Below are 20025 nucleotides of genomic sequence, written 5' to 3'. Positions count from 1 at the left end.
CAGCATTTTGACGACACAAGGTCTAATTTTGTAGTTTTTTTGACCTCTGCTTAAATCTAAATTTGTAGATGCAAGGTCACTTGATCATCTGTTGAAATTGCAGTTCTATCTAAATCAATTTTGCTCACCTTGCCTCTCTTTTGGGGAACAAATTCAGCCTATAAATCAATTAGGCCCGCCTCAATTTACTAAACAAAAGGCCCATCCCTTTGGTCCAGCCCATCTATGTGAATCTATTCTGGCCCATCTAAAAACCGCATACGGAAAAAACGGACTGCATATGGCGCACATGAACGCCATTCGCTCTTAGCTAAGACTAATATAAAACATGATCATGCATACGTTAGGTTGGGTTTCAGATGTATATTATTTATTATATTCAACCAAAAAGAAGAAATGACAAGAAAGTTGTACATAGATAGAGGATAAAATTACGATGTGGAAAACAAGACACGGGTTTTTGTACAATTACACTGTACAACAATTTGGAAAAGGGATGTAGCGCAGCTTGATAGCGCGTTTGTTTTGGGTACAAAATGTCATGGGTTCAAATCTTGTCATCCCTGCATATTACTTCTCTTATGGGCAGTAACGAGGGATCAATTGAGATCGATTCAAATTGGACAAAATTTTGAGTTTCATTTTTATATATGCATGCGGAACAAAAATCATCCTTTTCTTTACTGCTTTATCTCCTGTCTTATGGTTGGTTGCCATCATTTGCATTAACACAATTATAAGCAGAATGATCAGGTCCAGTTGAACTAATCATATTGTGTGCCGCTACAATCATTTCCTTCTCGTTACAATTGAAACTCTCGGTAACATAATACTTTGGTTTTCAGTAATTGAACTGTTCGTTCTGGTTTTCAGTTAAGATTCAAGAAGTTAAGCTAAGATCCCAGTTCAGTGACCAATTCAACCGTCCCAACTCCCAAGCACAAAAAAAGTAACAAAACTCGATCAGTGCTGCACTCGTATTACGTTTTGGCTACCCAGAGCATTCAAATTTGAATTGGCTTTCCAAATTAATCGATGGGGAACTAATCCACTGGTGAACAGTAGTAATATTACATTCTCGTGTATGAAACTGAACTAGTGTGCTCTTATCTCTTTCAGGAGTCGTAAATAAAACAAACTCAGTCACTTAATTGAAAGCAAGATGATGACTTATTGTCATCAGGATTTGGGGGGAAAAAAGAGGCTCGACAAGAGGATATTAAGTTCTGTGCCTTCATGGAGGATTCAAAGCAAGAGAGTATGTATAATGTATGAATGATAACAAAAAGCTGAGAAATACTCCCTCCATCCCAAAATGTTTGACACCGTTGACTTTTTTAAAAATGTTTGACCGTTCGTCTTATTTGAAAAATTTAAGTAATTATTAATTCTTTTTCTATCATTTGATTTATTGTTAAATATACTTTTATGTATACATATAGTTTTACACATTTTATAAAATTTTTTGAATAAGACGAATGGTCAAACATGTTTAAAAAAGTCAACAGCGTCAAACATTTAGGGAAGGAGGGAGTAAACAAGAAGTCGAGAACAGATTAGAAAGGAGGATTACCCTCCGTGAGCGGTAGCGGTGATGGCGCGACTTGGATTCGCTGCACAAGAAAGCCAGCATCCCGACACACCTTCTCCAGGAGCAGCACCTGCGCTTCGCCGTCCGGGCACAGGGCCACCACCGCGCCCCCGCTGCCGGTGAACTTGGCGGCCGCGCCCACGCTCCTCGCTGCCTCCACCATCTTTATGTTCACCGTACCAATCACATCGTCTCCAAACATTTGCCTACTTGGACCAATGCATCCCACGCACACAAGCGTTCAAGTCAAAACATGTACTGCATTTATTTTCTTCTACATGACCAACTCAATAAATAAATAAATCTTACCTCCGCAGGTCGAAGTTCCTGTTCATAAGCCTCGCGAGCTCCCTATAATTCTTGTCCAACAGAGCCTTGCGGCCATCAAGGGCCAGCCGCGCTACTTCTTCCATAGATGATATTATAAACTCCTCTCCATCAAGCCATCTTTGTCTAACGGTGCTGTGGACCTAGCTAACAAGGGAGGAGGGACATCAGTTATTAGTCCTGTTTCTGGCATTTTTGCATTATGTCCAAGCAAAAGAAATCTGTAATTTCAGTAACCTTGCCAGAATCACTCGGATTATCTGCATAGATCAGATGTAGAGGAGGGAGAAGATTGATATCCAAAGGTGTGTACACGCCATGACCCAATGTGTCCATATGCTCCTTGCCAAAATCCTTGGGGAATAATAATACACTATAAGTGAAAGATTAACCAAACAGTAGCAAAGCTCTAGGTGGATCTGTTGTACTAACCAACCATTATGGAGTACTGCTAGCTAGTATGAATTGCATGGCATACATACCATATAGACTAGCCCACCATAAACCTGTGCCACCCGATCCTGAAGACCAGCAACAATTCCAAGCTCTTTCTCGGCATCAAGAATAATATTAGGTCTGATTTCGACTTTTATTAAATGTCTGACGTTGTAGAAATCAAGAAGGCAGCTTAGAGCGGCACAAATAATAGCGCTTGAACCAGAAAGCCCAGCCTACAGAACAAAAGAGCCACAATAATATAAAATTCCAACTTATCAACATCTAAAGAGAACTTCACAGCTAGGATAAATGTACATCAATCAGGAAAAAATTACTACTACAAACATTAAATCACACCAAGCTTTTAAGGATAATGAGAAAGAAGATCCTCTAGTCAGCCTAGAATGTGCAAGCAATACTATAATGGACAATTGAAATTAAAGAGGGACACAAAGGGTCAGTATTGAGATGCTGATCACCTCACCTGCCGAGGAATATTAGTATCATATGATAAGGTGAAATTTTGCTCCTTTAGTGCGATACCATGTTGGATACAGTGGCTATAGAAAACTTTACAGATGGCCATGAGCAGCCGAACACCCCCATTATATCCTTCATTTTGCAAGCGAGTCACCTAGACAAAAGGGACATAATTAATAATGCTCTAAGGAAGTTGTGAGATGATGGGAAAGGAAAACTAACTTATAATCTGTGCTGTTGATAGCTTGAAGTTGTTTCACGTGTTTTTCCATGTACACCACACTTTTCTAAAAACAGACAAAATTACATTCATCTTGACAAAACATTCCATGGTTGTTTGACATAGTAGTACCAAATACCAAATTGATCAATCGATCTATACGAAAAACTTCATTGCCATGGCCATCCAAATTATGTCTAGGTTCATAGATCCGCATCACGCAAGATAAAGGCTTGATAATTGCATCCAATCGTGTACAAATTATGTGGAAAGACACTTTTTTTTTTTCAGAACTGTAAGTGAACTTGTATTTTTATTCTCTTTTGGCAGGTTGGGATTGGGTATTTGAGTGTTTCCGAAGTTACAAATCGAATAGAAAATTACACAACATTTCACTCTGCTCCTGCTCTGTTTATATACATGCAGCACTGAAGAAAGATTTATGAGTACAAAAGTTTCTTTTGGTTTTATTTGATAAAGTTATGTCACAATAACTGCATGATTACCTCGGCCCTGCCTTTGGAGGAAGAAATTAACAGAAGATGATAAAATAGCTTACAGTTGTCTGAGGAGCAAGGGTAATTTGATGAATTCGGGGTACTTGTGAGGCTGGATGACAGGGCTGTCTACTCTAAAAATACAAAGCTGGACATCTATTCTATTTCAGTATAATTTACACTGGGACTGATGGCTAATATTAAATAAGCCGGATTTTGGCATTCCAGCACATTTTTAAGGAATTGCATGTGGTCTTACTGGCAATGTTAAAAAAATGTGCAGTGACCTTTGGAACACAGGAATTTCAAATGGTGTAGTTCATCTCACACAGGAATCAGGAAAAACTCCTGTGCTCCAAAGGACGCCATATAGGTTTTTCTTGGGCTCTTGTTCAGCTCGAACTTGGTAGATGATACATATGTTGAATTAGCATTGGTTAATGCTAGTTATTTGTCAATTTAGGCATTTTGAGTGGTGAACAATAATGCCACTCTGAGCACTGTCATACCCATGAGAGGAACTAATAAAGCATGCACATAGCTAAGCTAGCTGAGCCCCTATAATGAGAAGACTGACAACAGAGATAGAAGAAGGTACCAGAGAATCTTACAAGTTGTGGGAGGGACGCAAAATCGACGAGATCGTGTCGTGGGTGCGGCCGGATCACAAGGGGGCCACCATCATCGGATGGAGCTAGATGGACAGTGGCCCAGAAGTTGGAAATGGTGAAGGAGAGCGTCTTGCCGCCATACATGTCGCTCGGATTGCCGAGGAGCCCGACGCGTGCATACGCACGGTGCTCCTGCTCCGTCATTCCCACCTGAAATCAACGATCTGGTAGTCTGGTTAGGCCCTGTTTGCAAAAGCTATAAATTACGAGCAGTTAAACTAATAATCAACGGCGTATCCAAAATTTTAGATATGGGTGGTCCAACAATGTGCAACAAAAGAATAAAAATGATCAAATGTGCATCACGTTATATTAATAATGGAGCCTTTTCTCTTCCCAATAGTTTTTTTTTTCCTTTTTATTACATACATAGGTTGGCTTCCTATTTTTGGTGATCCCAGGACCACTTTTAGATACGTCTATGCATCAAAATCAGCCATTCAGCGAGCCAGGTTTTGTTTTGGGAGATTGGCTAGTGGCCTGATCAATTCGAAGCCAAAAATTGACTGGATTGTCTGAATTTCTCAGATGCAATAATGTTGCTGTCAGATTCACCGAGCACAAATCATTCAAAGTTTCGGCAACCAAGATTATCAAATACTTACCCCACCATAAACAGCATAAACAGCAGGAGGGGCGAATCCCAAACTTATTTTGTTGTGGGGGCAAACAAACTGCTATTATTAGTATCAAGATTAAGGTACAAGAGAGGCTAGGGTTTCACGCAAATTCTTTTTCTTTTTCCGAAAAAGAGTTCCACGCAAATTCTAGAGGAAACAACAAAAAAAGAAAAAAAAAAGAAAAAAGTGCGTGGGTAGAGGGAGAGGATGCGCGAGAGTACGGGGCGGATGCTCACCGGGATGGGATGGGATGGAGATCGGATGGGAGCAGCGGGACGGCGGCGCTCCCTGATCTGGCCGCGGGATGGAGATCGGCGGCGGGCCAAGTCGCGAGTCGCGGGGAGTCGACGCCGAGGGGATTGAGTTTATCTCCCTATCTCTCTCTATTTCTTGAAAAAAAAAACAAAAATAATTCTCAACTAACCTCCAATTTTATCCGAAAATTTGACAATTGACCCCTCTTATACTCCCTCCGTCTTATAATATAAGGGATTTTAAGTTTTTTTTATAACGTTTGACCACTTGTCTTATTCAATTTTTTTTAAAATTATTTTTTTTTATCTGTGACTTACTTTATTATCGATAATTCTTTAAGCACAACTTTTTTCTTTTTATATTTGTAAAAAAAATTGAATAAGATGAGTGGTCAATGTTGCAAGAAAAAAACTCAAAATCTCTTATATTTTGAGACGGAGAGAATATAAAACTGCGTCGTTTTTGGCCACCGTATTTCCGTATAGGACCAAAATGCCCTTTCCTCCATCATTGTAATCGCTGATGAGTTGGTTGACGAGCGCCGACGGCTTGATGTTGGTGCTTGAGACCTTCGTCGGAGCCAACGAAGAAAGCGCTGATCACCATCATGTCCACCTCTGTCCTCCAGCTCCACTCACTGCACCTCCTCCATGCCCATCCACCGTCGCCGCCGTGCGCCCCAGCCTCCCCCGCCGCCATCCACCTCAGCCTCCACCGTTGTGCTTGGACAGATGGGGGAATGGGGAATGGATTTTTGGGTGCATCGTGTGCTCAGGGTGACCAGCTATTGAAAGGGATGCAGGGGTAATTTGGTCTCTACGAAAATATGTCGCAAAAGAAACCATCCAGAACATGTCGTGAGTGTACATCATGGCATGGGTCCAATTTCATACGTATTCTGATGGCATCGTTTCAATTATGTAAATAGCAATGATATATTTCAAAACCTTAAAAGTTATAATGGCATGAATCCAATTAACCCTTGTTTTATTTACCAATTACCATGTCACAGTGTCCAAATTTCTTCTGTCCTTGAGGACCATAATATCTTTGGCAGGAAAGTATGAATGTTTGGGGAGAGTAATTATTTATTTCTGAAAAATGGCCAGATTCAAGATTTTCCAATTAAGTTTGCTTATCTGAAAACCAATTTAGGACAAGAGCATCTCCAACAGACTACCCAAATCATACTCTCCAAATACCTATATAGCCAACTCTCCAATTGATTTAGCAAGTTAAACATGTTGCTTACTCCAACAGTCTCTTCATCCACCATCTCTATTCTAAGTCTATGACACTAGGACCCGTATGTCAGTCTATCACTCCTTCCTCCCCCTTCACCCCCCCACCCCAAAACCACCACCATCACTCGGCGGAGTCGCCATGGAGCGACCTCGCAGCGGCGTCGCAGCGACGGTTGGTGCGAGCGGCGGCGCCACGGAGCGACCTCGCGACGGCGGCGCTGGCTCGGGCAGCGGCCTCGGCAAAGTCGCATGGCGTCGTAGGCGCGGGCGGCGGCCTCGACCGGGTTCTGCGAGCGTAGGGACGACCCGGGGCAACGACGACCTCGACGCCACTCGGGGCGGAGCTCGGCGGCGGCGGCTCGCGACGACCTTGACGGCGGATCTAGAAGGGGGCGGCGGCGGAGCTCGGGGCGGAGCTCGGCGGTGGCGGTGGCGGTGGCGGTGGCCGGCCGCGCAAAGACGGGGCGGCGGGGACCAGCCGCGGCGACGACAGGGCGGCGGTGGGCGGCCGCGCGACGACGGGCGACGACGACGGGGCGGCGGCGCCCTCGTCACAGGTGTGTGCCGCGTGGAGAGAGAGGGGGGAACAGGCGTGGGTCCCACATATGGCTAGTTGGCTTTGGCTGGCCAAATTTGGCTAATCTGGTGGGGAATTTAGCGAGTCGAATGGCTTGGAGAGGCATTTAGCTAGTCTGTTGGAGTAGATTTTTTTGTGTAAGTTAGCCAAATTTTAACTTAGAGAGCCATTTGGCTAGACTCTTGGAGATGCTCTTAGGAAATGTATACATGGTATGGTCTTACAATGGTAGCTTTACGTTTTAACATGGTCAAGTGTACAATTATTATTCTAAGAAAAAAATGCTTCTTTTTATGTATTATAATAATATATTCGTTGTTTTTCTGTTTGGTGATATACTGATATGTTACATTCTAAGAACAAAAGCAGATTGACTAATTGTATTGCCCGTCTAATTGTATTGCTGGAAATGGAATGGTGTTTTAGATAAACCTCAATATATATACTTTTAGGCAGCAACATGGATTCATGCTGGAATTTAGCATAAAACCTTTAGGTCCATTCTGGAGTTTAGAATTAATAGTTAACCAACCTTATCTGATGAGTACATAAGATGAATGACTGCTGCTGGGTGCTCTTCCTCAGTGAATCTACAACTTTGTGCCTCAGGATGTATGCCTACCTTCTGTTCAATGAAATAACTAATTGTGTTTGGTGATTTTTGGCAATCTTGTTTCCTATTCCCGAATGCTCTTTTCTATTAACTTGTCAGGTTTTTTTTTTCTGCCAAAGAAGCTTTGTGAAATGGCTGAAGCAAAGCGCTGGTAAGCATATTTCTGATGATTGAATTTCAAACATTGGTTCTGATCTGTAAAATTGTTATTTTAGCAGAAGCTGGAGGGGAGCAAAGGAGGTGTTAGCACCGACGGAAGGGAACGTCACAACTAGGATAAATGTACATCAATCAGAAAAAGAAAAAAAAAACTACTAAGAACATTAAATCACACCAGGCTTTTAAGGATATTGAGAAAGAAGATCCTCTAGTCAGCCTAGAATGTGCAAGTAAGCCCTTGTTTAGTTCCAAACTTTTTTTTCAAACTTCCAACTTTTTCATCACATCAAAACTTTCCTACACACACAAACTTCCAACTTTTCTATCATATTGTTTCAATTTCAACAAAACTTCCAATTTTAGCGTGAACTAAACACACCCCAATACTGTAATGGACAACTGAAACGAGGGACACAAAGGGTCAGTATTGAGACGCTGATCACCTCACCTGCCGAGGAATATTAGTATCATATATGTATTTAATTTGCGTTACTAAATGCTACCGTAGCGTTAGCACGGACATGCTACTAGTACACCTATAAAAGATCAACCGAAAGAGTATGTTATATTAGGCCATGATGTGCAATCCAAATTTTAAGAAAGTTCAGCGAGCGCATCAGAACTTAATTTTGGTTCCAACCGGAATATGAAAAAAAAAGAGTTCTTGATGGAGACGTGGATTTCTCAAGAATCTTGTCCGGCTCACGAGACACACATGGTCATATATCTTCACAGTACATCAAATTTTGTGGCGCAAAAAGACCTAATTTTCTGCTTCACTAGGAGCAATTTTTTTTTGACAGTACAACATGGGCCTTTTCAATATAGTAAGAAAAAGGATGCTTCATCAGATTATTTACTACCCTAAAGAGGTGACCCCTCACTGCATGGTAGAGTACAATTTTGCAGACTGGATGAAATCTTTGATGTTGAAAGTCTCATCAGCATCAGACTTTGTGATCACACCCTGTACATGAACAAGAAAACTCTGGTCAATAGAAACAATGTTCTTCATACATATAGACCAATTATTAACTGAAGTTCACGCCACAATGGCTCATTTGTATACCTTTTCCGTTATGATTGCGGTAATCAGATTTGCCGGAGTAACATCGAAGGCAGGGTTCCACACCGATATACCTGACGCGGCGACTTGCTTACCTAGGCCACCTTCAGAGTTCAGCAACTCATTGGGAGACCTCTCTTCGATCACAATTTGCTCACCAGATGGGAGGGAGAGATCAATCGAAGTTATCGGCGCAGCCACGTAGAATTGCACACCGTGATGCTTCGCAGAAATGGCGAGGTTGTATGTGCCAATCTTGTTAGCAGTATCACCTTGGAGATTTTATGATGGAAACAAAGTCAATAGCAAGAATTTTTAGTTTTCAATTCATCTGAGGAATGACATTGATGTGTGTACCATTGGCAGCGATACGATCAGCTCCAACGATTACAGCTTGAATACACCCGCTCTTCATCAGTGCAGCTGCAGCAGAATCTGCTATCAGCGTTGCGGGTACTTTGTCGTGAACTAACTCGAAAGCTGTAAGCCTGGAACCCTGGAAATCAATTAACAGTATATTGGCATGAGCTTCTTTATGTCCATAAATAATTACGAAAATTACTATCTTAAAAATAAGTGCCAAAGAGATGGTGGTAATCAGGTCTTTGTTAGGACAAATTTGAACTCAAAAGCCCTGGACAGGACAGTGGTTTAAGATGACTAGCTGCAATGATATTCATTGTCCTGCTAAATAAATAAAAAGAAATATGCCAAAGATGTAAAGATTTTGATCAAAATCCACATCTTGGAACAAACAGGAAGCCAAATCAAAAGCTCCTCTGCAAATGAAGGAATATCCACCTGGTTAAATGGACGAGTTTCAGTGCAAAAGGCCTTCTCTAGAATTCCTCCAGAGTGAAGAGCACGAATAACCCCCAAGGCAGTTCCATAACCAGCAGTCGCAAGACTGCATCATAACAAAAAGAGAAAATGCACCATTATGTTCAGAATCTGAGCATCATATATACAAAGAAAAACAAGTCATCTCAATTCACAGTTTCACACATTTACCTGCCAGTATTACAGTGGGTTAGAACAGAAATATCTTTAGAGACCTCAAGTTTCTGTTTGAGAAACTCAGCTCCATGAGAGCCAATTGCCTTGTTATCTGACACATCGTCAACTAGCATGGTCTCTGCTGCATCAATGTAGGCCTAGTTGTGGAAAGGAGAATAAGAATAGGATAATAAAGGTTAACATCCTTCCACCTACCCTCAATTAAAAAGGAAGCTCAGCACCATGTGCAATACATCATCACCTTTTTGAAGGGAAAAAAAACATGCAGCGTTACATGCAAAAACAATATGGGTTCAGCCAAAACTGCCACACAACTATCATCACTCTCCACAAAAGGCCCAAATTTGGGTAAAAGTTATCATTTCTCCTTATCTAGTGGTACTAAAGTAGATATATTTCAGTCAATGAGCATGATGTGAAATTATATAATTTTGTGTTATGGTTTGAAGTCCGAACTAATAAGTATCACATTTCAGAAAAAGTGCTAGTTCAAATCTACCAATTTGTCTCTGAATAAAAAACGTATTAATCTGTGGACTCCACTGTTTCAGGTTGGTTACTGCTAGCTAAGATAAAAAGAAACATACTGTCCCAGGATGGATAAACTGTATACTACTGGCAATTGTAATTCACCAATCACAATAAATATGTTTACTGTAAGTTATATCTACCGATGAAATGGTGAGAAGAAAGATACACTGAAATTATTGGTCTATAGAATAGCACCTGAAAGATTGCTTTGGCATCTTTCTCAGTTTCTGCTGTCCTTGAAACTAAACTCCGAAGCTTGGTTGCAGCATCAGATAGGTTCACTGCAGTTGGGCGGCTGAAAATAAAAAAGAGGAATATGAAGTCTAATTTTTGTCCAAATGGATAACATGAACATCAGGACCAAATTATTGCACACAATGATATGGTTAGCTTTGGATACCTCGATACAAGGTACTCCAATTTCTCGGAAACAAAAGCTGCTGCCTCTGCAGGCGTACCGGTGAAATCCTCCAACCCAGAAACCTCTACAGCCAGAGCCAAAGCCGCTGCTATGGCAATCGCAGGAGCGCCACGGACAACCATGTCTCTGATTGCGTTCCTGAACAATCCACGGAACAAAAACATCATTACATCATTCAAGAGAAAACAAAAGATTTGGATCTCTGCATCATCTCCCAGCTGTTGGGAACTTGGGATAGCTTTGGCAAGAATCTTTAACCGAGAGTGAACAGTGGAAGACTAAAGGAGAACACCGGAGCTCACCATCCATCGCCGGAGCACTTGACGTCGATGTAGTCCACCTCGAGTGGGAGCTTCCTCTGCACCCACAAGGGAAAAAAAAAAAAACCCAATCAAGAACTCATCCCCACCTCACCAGTAAAGAACAAAAAACAAGAAGAGAATAAAAACGAACCTGATCAAGCAGGCGGAGCGATCCGCGGTGGTAGACGATGGACTGGAGAGCACCCAATTCGCCCATTGCTGGAGCGGAGCGAATTCGGCGGAAATCGAGAGAAAACCCGGAGAATCGGGAGGAGTCGAAGAGCGGGTGGAGGAGGCGCCGCCGCTCGCAATCTTGTCCGTTCCCTGTGTATCGGGACTCGAGTATATATCCGACGAATGTTTCGCCGCTTTTTCACCTAGGCCCCTCTGAATGCGCGTAATTCTGTTAGGCCCACCGACTAGGGTTCGCAACGAAAGAATATCTGGTGCTACGGAACAGTGCCGCGCTACCGTGCTACCGAGCTTAAAAAATACACCCAAAAAGTCACAAAAAAATGTGAAAAAATCAGAGATCTTCAGCACTATGACATGTATCATCACGGTTTTGCTAGCGCGCACGCCCGGCCCATAAGGCCCACGCGCGCGCGAGATTTTTTTTTTTCTCTAACTAATCTCTAACGCCGGTTTTTCCGTTTTTTCTTCCGCGTTTTTTCTTTTGGCGTTTTTTTTCGCTTTTTTTAATCTTCTAGCACACGTGTTTTTTCAAATGTTTTGAGTTGAAAGTTTTTTAAGTATTGACTTGAAAATTTTCAAATTTGGCCTTAAATTTTCAAATCTCAAGTGAAAATTTTCGAATCTGGGTTGAAAGTTTTCAAATTTTTCAAATCTGGACATGAAAGTTTTCGAATCTCGAGTTGAAAATTTTCAAAATATTTAAATCCGGACTTGAAAGTTTTCGAATCTTGAGTTGAAAGTTTTCAAATCTCGAGTTGAAAATTTTCAAATCTCAAGTTAAAAGTTTTCAAAATTTTCAAATCCGGACTTGAAAGTTTTCGAATCTCAATTCGCGAGTTGAAAGTTTTCAAATCTAAGTTGAAAGTTTTCAAATCTCGAATTGAAAATTTTCGAATCTGAGTTGAAAGTTTTCAAAATTTGAAACTTAAATCAAAAGTTTTCAAATCTAACTTAATCTTTTTTAATTTCTTAGTAAAAATATCTCTCAAAAAAATCTTCAGAATCTTTCCTAATTACTACTAGTATCATTAGTGTTAAGTGTTAACTAATAGATTAATAGATAATAGAGGTAGTTAAACCTTAAGGAGAGATGCTCGCTAGCAGCGCGTACGCGCTAGCTAGGAGCCCCCGTATCATCATACAAAAAAATCACCTTAAAATATGATGTACACAGGGAGAAAAAAAAAACAAATTCGTGCTCCAACAATGTTCAAACATGTCACTTTCACCCCTCACCAGTGGCGGGAAGGAGGTGGCTAGCCACGACAGTGTATGCAGCCGGCCGACGGCATGGCGAGAACGCCGGCGAGAGGTCCTAATTGGTGGCTTGGTGCCTAATGGTGAGGGGTTTACCACTAGCGAGCGCGAGGTACCCTCTGGCGCGCGCGTTACCGAGGTTCGGGATAGCTTAGACGGCGGTAGCCGGCTGGTCCGGGCCGCGCACGTCTTGAACGGAGTTATGGAGCGTCGCATGTGCGTTCGCGTTTTCCCGTGGCGCGGTTGAACCGATGACCAGGGAGGCGTGGCGAGCTAGGCAGGCACGATATTAGGGACCTAGTGTCTAGGCGCAACAGCTGACAAGGCGGCGACCATCGCGAGGAGCGGGCGCAGTGTTTCACCCATTGGTGGCGCCACGCCATGGCAGCTGCGACATCACATGAAAACGCGGCTGAGAGGAGCAAGAAAAGGGGGAAAGAGAGGGTGCTCACCGTGCGGCAGTCGGGAAGCGGCACACCAGCGAAGTCACGAGCAAAATAACGGGCGTAGAGGTACCGGTCGATGAAGGTCGAGCACGCGGTTCGTCCTCGCGCTCCAGGTGTTCGACCGGCGACCGAAGGTGTTCATCCGTGTTTCAAAGGTGTTCGATTGATTAGATTGAGAAAGTTTTAGTTGAGTTACGTTCAATCGTTCGTCCAATGCACGGCGCGGCTGCCTACCCCTCCATCTTGCTCAACCTAAGCTCTAGCCCGAGGCAAGCCGAGGCGAAGTAAGTGGAGCGGCGGCAGCTAATGCGCAAACAAGAGAGTAGAAAGGAACGAGAGCGAGAGGGAAGTGGTGACAGAGAGGATGGAGAGAGGGCGCATGGTGCGGATCTATATATAGGGCGCGGGCGCTCACCGAGCTGATGAAGGCGCATTGAATGCCTTCAATGCGATTCCCGTGCGCCGACCGAATGGCGACGCAGAGGAATGTCGGGGCGGCGGCGGCAATGGGATGGCCTCCCTGTGCAGCAGGGCGTGTGGCGACGGTATGTTGGACCGTGCGGGGACAAGGTGACGTGAATCGCGAGACGCCGTTGCCCGGGGTAGCTGAGCCACCGTCGCCACCAACCTTCACCAGCCAAGTTCCATCGCATTGATTGCCATGGTTGCGCCTCCGTGTAGTTGAACGGTACACCTAGCCGAGCGCGGGGAACGGGACTCATGCCACGGCTCAGCGGTGCGGTGGCGGCAGGCCGGGGAGCAAATGGAGGGGAAGGGCGACGAGTCCGCCGGCGGAATTGGCATGGCGGCCGTTAGGGAGGAGCAAGGGGGCGGCGCAAGGGCTCTGTGGGTGGCACGGCCTTGCCGAGAGAGAGGAAAGGGGATCGAGCCCCACCCTTGCGCCATGTTGGCTCGGCTCGGCTGAGGCTCAGAGCCAGCTGGGAGGGAAATAGATATAGAAAAGAAAGAGGGAGGAGGGAAGCTAGACTTTTCCTGAGAATGGTGATTGGAGGGAGCAAGAATAAACTTCCACAGACAGGTCAAGACAGGAGGCAACACAGAGAGGATAAAATAAAATATTTAGATTTCTTTTTAAGGACAAAACAAAAGGTTTAAGATTTAGGGGCAAGAAAGTCAACAATGCAAAAGTAATTCGATCGAAGATTCAACATGATGCAGATTTTTGCAAAAAAAATTTGGGGGAGTGACTGAGATTGGACTATGACTTCAAATAGGGCAAAACTCAGGATGTTACAAGGCATCTGCTGGAACTACTCTATCAGCTTATCAGCCAATAGAGTTAAGTAAATCTCTCAGACTGTTATGTTCATCGACTTAGTTTGCGTCAACACAATTCCGGCACCATTGGCTGAGCACGAATTTTTCGTCAACACTAACACACCAGACTTGTTTTCTTTCTCTAGGGTTTTATGTGTAAATTATTGGGGGCTGAAAATAAAGAGAAAAAAGTACTAGACTGATCAGCAAAAGTGAATCTGTCAGTTGAGAACCGTGCACTCTAAGGCTATGTTTCGATCCTACCTAAAATTTTTCCGTCATATCGAACGTTTTAACACCTTCATAGAGGATTAAATATGGATATAAAAATAACTAATTACACAGAATACGTGTAAATTGTGAGACGAATTTTTTAAGCCTAATTAGTCCATGATTTGACAATATGGTGCTACAGTAAATATTTACTAATGACAGATTAATTAGACTTAATAAATTTGTCTCGCTATGTACAGACAAAATCTGTAATTTGTTTTTATTATTAGTCTATATTTAATATTTCAAATGTATGCCGATATATCCGACGTGATAAAAACTTTACAGATCTAAACACCTCATGAGAGTCGGAATTTGTGATCCATGGATTTATCCTACTTTTGTCTAGGTGGAGAACGAGACGTCGCCAAATGGGTTGCTTGCACCGCTAAGCACCCTAGCGAGGCAATAATTCACTACAATTGGTGGTATACTGGTATGGGTCACTGACGTTGACAAGTGATGTACTGATGGTCCTTCCTGTCTGCCTGCACCTGAATTTTTGAGAAGTTAATTTTAGGCTCGTTTGATTCGAATGATTTTCAAAGAAATTCTTAAAAGGATTTAATTTCTGAGGAAAAATAATGTGGATGTGCTTGGAGCATATGAACTAGGGCAAATCGTAAACGGGGAAAAGATTAATATGGCGATCAATATTTCGATGAATAAAATTTTAGTAAGGTTAGGGATATGTCGCATAAAAACCGAATCTATAATTAGATGTGGCACATTCTAATACTATGAATCTGGACAGATATATGTCCAGATTCATAGGACTAGGGTATGTTACATTCGGAACTAGGTTAGTTTTTTATGGGATGAAGAGAGTATGTTTGAACGTATGTTAGAAAGTGCATTCGTGAACTTTTTTAAATGGTGTACTGATTTGTATAACACCAAAAAGTGGCCCTTCCTGTCTGCCTGCACCTGAATTTTTGATAAGTTACTTTTAGGCTCTTTTGGTCTAAGGATTTAATTTCTGTGGAAAAATAATGTGGATATGCTTGGAACATATGAATTAGGGCAAATCGTAAACATGAAAAATTCATGTGGCCACCAATGTTTCGCCACATGGGACGTTTTGCAAATTGCTTCTAAGACTGAAGTTTTATGGTGTAGAGACACTTTATAGAGGTATTTTAAAAATTACCTAGAAAACTTTTACTCTAGAGACATTTAGCTCAGTTTATTAGATTTTATCTTGTAGAGGCATTATTTCGGTACTGTAAAATACGCCTGATATGTAAAGGAATTTTCTCGAGACATTTTAAATAATGTAGAGACACTTTTGAGAATGGTAATTTGTACTAAAGGACTAAATATAAGTAACTAATGGCACAAACATACAAGTAATGACATGGAGTTGAGTTGGTTAGTGCATTAAAGATAAAAATGATTTGTCCAAGAGATCTTGAGTCCAAGGCTTGACAAAAGTATGGAAACAATTTTATTCTCCTTTTTAGACTGGTTTCATACGTTCGCGTTATACAAGTTAATGTCTCTAGAAAATATCTATACATATATTTTACAAAATGTCTCTTCGTTTGTAAAGACAATTCATTATAACACACTTATTAGATATTTTTTGAAAATATCTCTTCGTTTGTAGAGACAATTCATCATAAGACACTTATTAGATATTTTTTAAAATGCCTTTACAGTATTGTAAAGGCATTTGAAAAATACCTCTACAGTACTTAAAAAAATATCTCTACAAAGTACTTTTTTGGTAGTGTTTGTGAGTATGAGTGTGTAATGTTATCTGTGCATTTGTCTTGTAATCGCATAAAAACCAAGAGGAAAATTGTTCTCTTCCCTACGAAACAGAGGTAAAACTCATGAAAATTAACATTGGCCTCAAACCTCTTGTTTTCTGTGACTAAGCAAGATAATTACCAAGGTAATTAGGCATTAATCTATTGGTGAATTGCTGTATATGCAGCTGGTGGAGCCTGCATGCATGTCCCGAATATTCTTATTTCTACCGTCTACTACTAATCTTCAACCAGGAAAAAAAACAATAAGAGCAATTCTTGGAGGCGAATAGTGGATTTTATTACGAGCACACTGATCTACAATGTAATTACGTGCTTCAGAATTTAAATATTCTTTTATTAAATAAACAAAACAATAAACATTTATATTGCTTTTTGTAGTTTGACCGAGTGAGAACGACAATGTTAATTAATTATCAGTTGGTTTGAGCTGGGTGAAGATACAAGAGAAATCATGCGGTGCGGCCAAAAGGTGGCAAGAGTCATGCATGCAAAAGCCATGTGTGCAAACTCTGCAATTTAGGAGAATGTCAGTGGCTAATGTGAAAGAAAGAACACTAAACAAAGCGAGGGTGCGAGTCTGCAAAGAGAATTGTTCTTTGGACTACTTTGTGTTTTGATCGTTGTAGCTTTCTATTATTTTTATAGTTTCGAATCTTTGTATCGTTACATCACACCTTGGTGCACATCAATGTGGTAACACTTTTTAGCCCTTGTTAAATATTTTTTTTGGAAGACTAAAAACAGTTTAAATCGATTTGTTGATATGATGCTGTGATTTTTTTAAGGCTGTCTAAGACCCTATTTGTTTCAGCTTAAGATTACTGTAATCTAGATTATTAAGTCAGATTACTATAAGCTGGATTATAATAAGCCGATGTAGATGTTAGTTGTTTGTTTCTCTAGATTATTAGTTGTTTGTTAGCTGATAAGCCATCCAATAATTATAAAAAAACACATTTAGAGTGGATTACCATATTATAGTAATTTGGCTTATAGATTGTAATAGTCTATCATAATAAGCTATCCGTTTGTTTCAGGTTATTCTTAATAATCAATATTATAATAATCCTAAGCTGAATCAAACAGGGCCTAAATGGCATTCAACAGAAAATACCCCTAAAATCTTACGTATTCTAAACCGTTACATCATTTTGAGATTCATTCAGTAAACATACCTAAACCTAATATCTATTTCCCTCTCCCTTAACTGCCGACTTCCACCGCCTTGCTTTGCTTCCTCACGCATGCCACTTGTCTCCCGTGCCACCGCCGCCCAACCGCGTCACCACTCGACATCACCAGCTGGCCAAAAGACGTCAACGATGCCCGCGAGTCTCCCCACCGGCCGGCCTCCCCACTTCTCAAGCCCTCGCCACCAACACTGGTCCGCCACTCTTTTCCATCCACCGATGGGCCGTTATCTCCCTCAGCGAGCCCCCCTTTCTCCACCCTTTCTCCCGGAGTTTCATCAAAGTTGAAGGAATTGGGCGCACGAATCTTCAAGCATACGCGTAGTTCAAAATCTGTAACAAACCCCCCCCCCCCTCCTCATTTTTTTCTAATAACTTTTGGCAATTCTTTTTTTTATCACTCAAATCAGTTTAGTAATAGTGCATGAAAATAAACACAAGCACACGAACTGACTATAGTTTAGCTGGTTAAGATACTTTATGATGGAACCTGCCTATCGTCTTTTAAAGTATAGAAATGTTTATACAAAAGCAACCTTATACAAAATCCAATCAACCGTTGAACCAAAAGAAAATTCTACCTTTTAATGTTTGGAAAAAGTACAAATTACCCCCTGAACAATCGCGGTCGACTGAATTACCCCCTGAACCCGAAAACCAGACATTGTTCACCCAAAACTTTTAATGCCAGACGAATTATCCCCCTCAAAACTGTTTTGAGAGGTTTTGACTTGAGTTTGCACACACGGTGATAATGTGGCAATCCAATCAGCAAAAAAAAAAACTCCTTGGACCCACCGGTCATACCTCTCCCTCCCCGGTCGCTTTCTCTCTCCCTGGTAGCACTCTCTCGCTCGCGAACACGCTTGGGTAGGCGGCTGCAGAGGCGGAGGCAGACCAGGCTATCGGCGGTGGAGGCAGAGCTCGCCCGAGTGGTCGGTGGCAGAGGCGGATCGGGCGGTCGGTGACGGAGGCGAAGGCCGATCGGGCGCCTACAGAGTTCTCTCTGTGTGCTGTTGGCGTTTGAGGCGAGCAGCTGCAAGCGTGGCCGGGCGAGCGGCGGCAGGTGCGACTAGGTGAATGCGGCCAACGGCAGGCACGAGCAGGAGGGGGAATTGGTCGGCGCTGAGCGACAGCGGCTGGGTGGCACTAATCGGCGGCGGGAGCGGCAAGAAGGGGGCGCGGCTGGGAGTGCGCTCTAGGATGCGATGGGAGTGGCGGGGAGGAAGCTTCAGTCGACGGTGAGCGGCCCGCCTCGCCGGAGCCGTGTCGTGCGCCAAATATCGCCTCGCCAAAGCTAGAAGAGGGGCGACAGGCGGTGGAGACATGCACTATTGGGTCCCGCCTCCTCTTTCTCCTCTTCCCCTCTTTCACCCCCCTCTCTCTCTCGGGCATCGTCGGCCACCAGCGCAGGTCGAGCGATGGCTAGGGGCAGTGGGCGACAGCGCGGGACGTGGAGACGGAGCGGTGAACTCCGGGAGGGAGCTGGAGTGGTGGGGCAGCGCCGTGTTGCCGCCCGTTGGCCTCCGCCTGCGTCGCCGGCCGCCCGGTTTGCCTCCGCCTCCATAGCCGCCTGCCCGAGCGCGTGCACGGGGGAGAGAGAATGTGTGTGTGTGTGATGGGGGAGAAAGAGCGTGACCGAGGAGGGAGAGGTATGACAGGTGGGGCCAGGGAGTGTTTTTCCTGATTGGATTGTCATGTTGGTGCCACATGTACAAGCTCAAGTCAAAACCGCTCAAAACAGTGTCGATGGGGGATAGTTCATCCTGTATTAAAAATGAGTGAAGTGCACCAGCAGTCCCTAAACTTGTGCGGGTGTGTCATCTAGGTCATTAAACTCTCAAAATGCATTTTTGGGTCTTCAAACTTGTCTTCGGTATCATATAGGTCCAAACGGGCTCCGATCCACTCCATCCGCTGACGTGGCATCCACGGTAGCGCCTACGGGTCAGTGGGACCCACATGTCAGCTCTGTGCATCATCTCCACCGCCCTGGGAGCCGAGAGAGAGAGAGAGAGAGAGAGCAGGAAAGAGAGACGCCGGCGGTGCTCGACGCGTCACGCGTGGCCGGGACGTGGCAACGCTGAGCTCCTCCTTTTCTTCCTCAGATGTGTCACCTTCTCTTCTACATTCTTCTGGAGCCGAACTACTCGGACGAGAGAGAGCCCTATGCCTCTCCGTCGCCCACATTCTCGTCGTCGATCGCGAAGAAGATGACGCTCGCTGTTGCCGACGAGTCGTCTCCATCGCCAAATCTTTCCCGTTCCAAACTTCCCACATCATGCCGAGCAAATCTCCTTTTGACCCCATCTCGTTTTATCCACTACAGCAACGGAAACGCGACCTTGCCCACGAGAGCTCCGGAACTCGCACCAGGCGCCGCCGCCATGACGTCGTCGCTGTTCCGGCCGACATGGTCCATCTCAAGCCAAGCCATCGCGCCAAAGTCATCGCCTCACCATCATGGCCAAAAGCCCTCAAAGAAATTTTAAGAATCGTGCATAGACGAGGGAGATCGCCGTCATCTTCTCCAACTCCGGTCGCCGAGTGCCATCACCAATCCCTCTCTCCCCGGTGAG

The 20025-nt window shown here is 43.4% G+C and overlaps 2 protein-coding genes across 4 annotated transcripts; both read right to left on the bottom strand.

Annotated features, from left to right (window-relative positions):
• Positions 1-302: 302 nt before the first annotated feature.
• Positions 303-5233, bottom strand: LOC127754925 (glucuronokinase 1-like). Of its 3 annotated transcripts, none has more exons than XM_052280531.1 (7): positions 5081-5232; positions 4165-4374; positions 2841-2990; positions 2401-2589; positions 2156-2272; positions 1901-2061; positions 313-1797 (listed from the first exon to the last, which is right to left on the bottom strand). In XM_052280531.1, the coding sequence occupies exons 2-7, from the start codon at positions 4366-4368 to the stop codon at positions 1557-1559; spliced, it is 1062 nt and encodes a 353-aa protein (XP_052136491.1). In that variant the 5' UTR covers positions 4369-4374; positions 5081-5232; the 3' UTR covers positions 313-1556. The 3 variants fall into 3 exon arrangements, with proteins under 3 accessions (XP_052136492.1, XP_052136491.1, XP_052136490.1); XM_052280530.1 differs by having other exon boundaries at positions 316-1797; positions 4165-4388; XM_052280532.1 differs by lacking the exon at positions 2841-2990 and having other exon boundaries at positions 303-1797; positions 4165-4388; positions 5081-5233.
• A 3120-nt stretch (positions 5234-8353) lies between these two features.
• LOC127754924 (methylthioribose-1-phosphate isomerase) lies at positions 8354-11338 on the bottom strand. Its single transcript, XM_052280529.1, has 9 exons — positions 11181-11338; positions 11030-11085; positions 10707-10865; positions 10502-10601; positions 9770-9912; positions 9560-9665; positions 9116-9254; positions 8762-9030; positions 8354-8659 (listed from the first exon to the last, which is right to left on the bottom strand). Exons 1-9 carry the CDS (start codon positions 11244-11246, stop codon positions 8573-8575), a joined length of 1125 nt encoding a protein of 374 aa, XP_052136489.1. The 5' UTR covers positions 11247-11338; the 3' UTR covers positions 8354-8572.
• Positions 11339-20025: the final 8687 nt, after the last annotated feature.

Source organism: Oryza glaberrima, chromosome 11 (genome assembly GCF_000147395.1).
Source record: "Oryza glaberrima chromosome 11, OglaRS2, whole genome shotgun sequence".
Classification (NCBI taxonomy): domain Eukaryota; kingdom Viridiplantae; phylum Streptophyta; class Magnoliopsida; order Poales; family Poaceae; genus Oryza; species Oryza glaberrima.
Note: the sequence above shows the minus strand (reverse complement) of the source record. Positions and strands in the feature narration are given on the sequence as shown.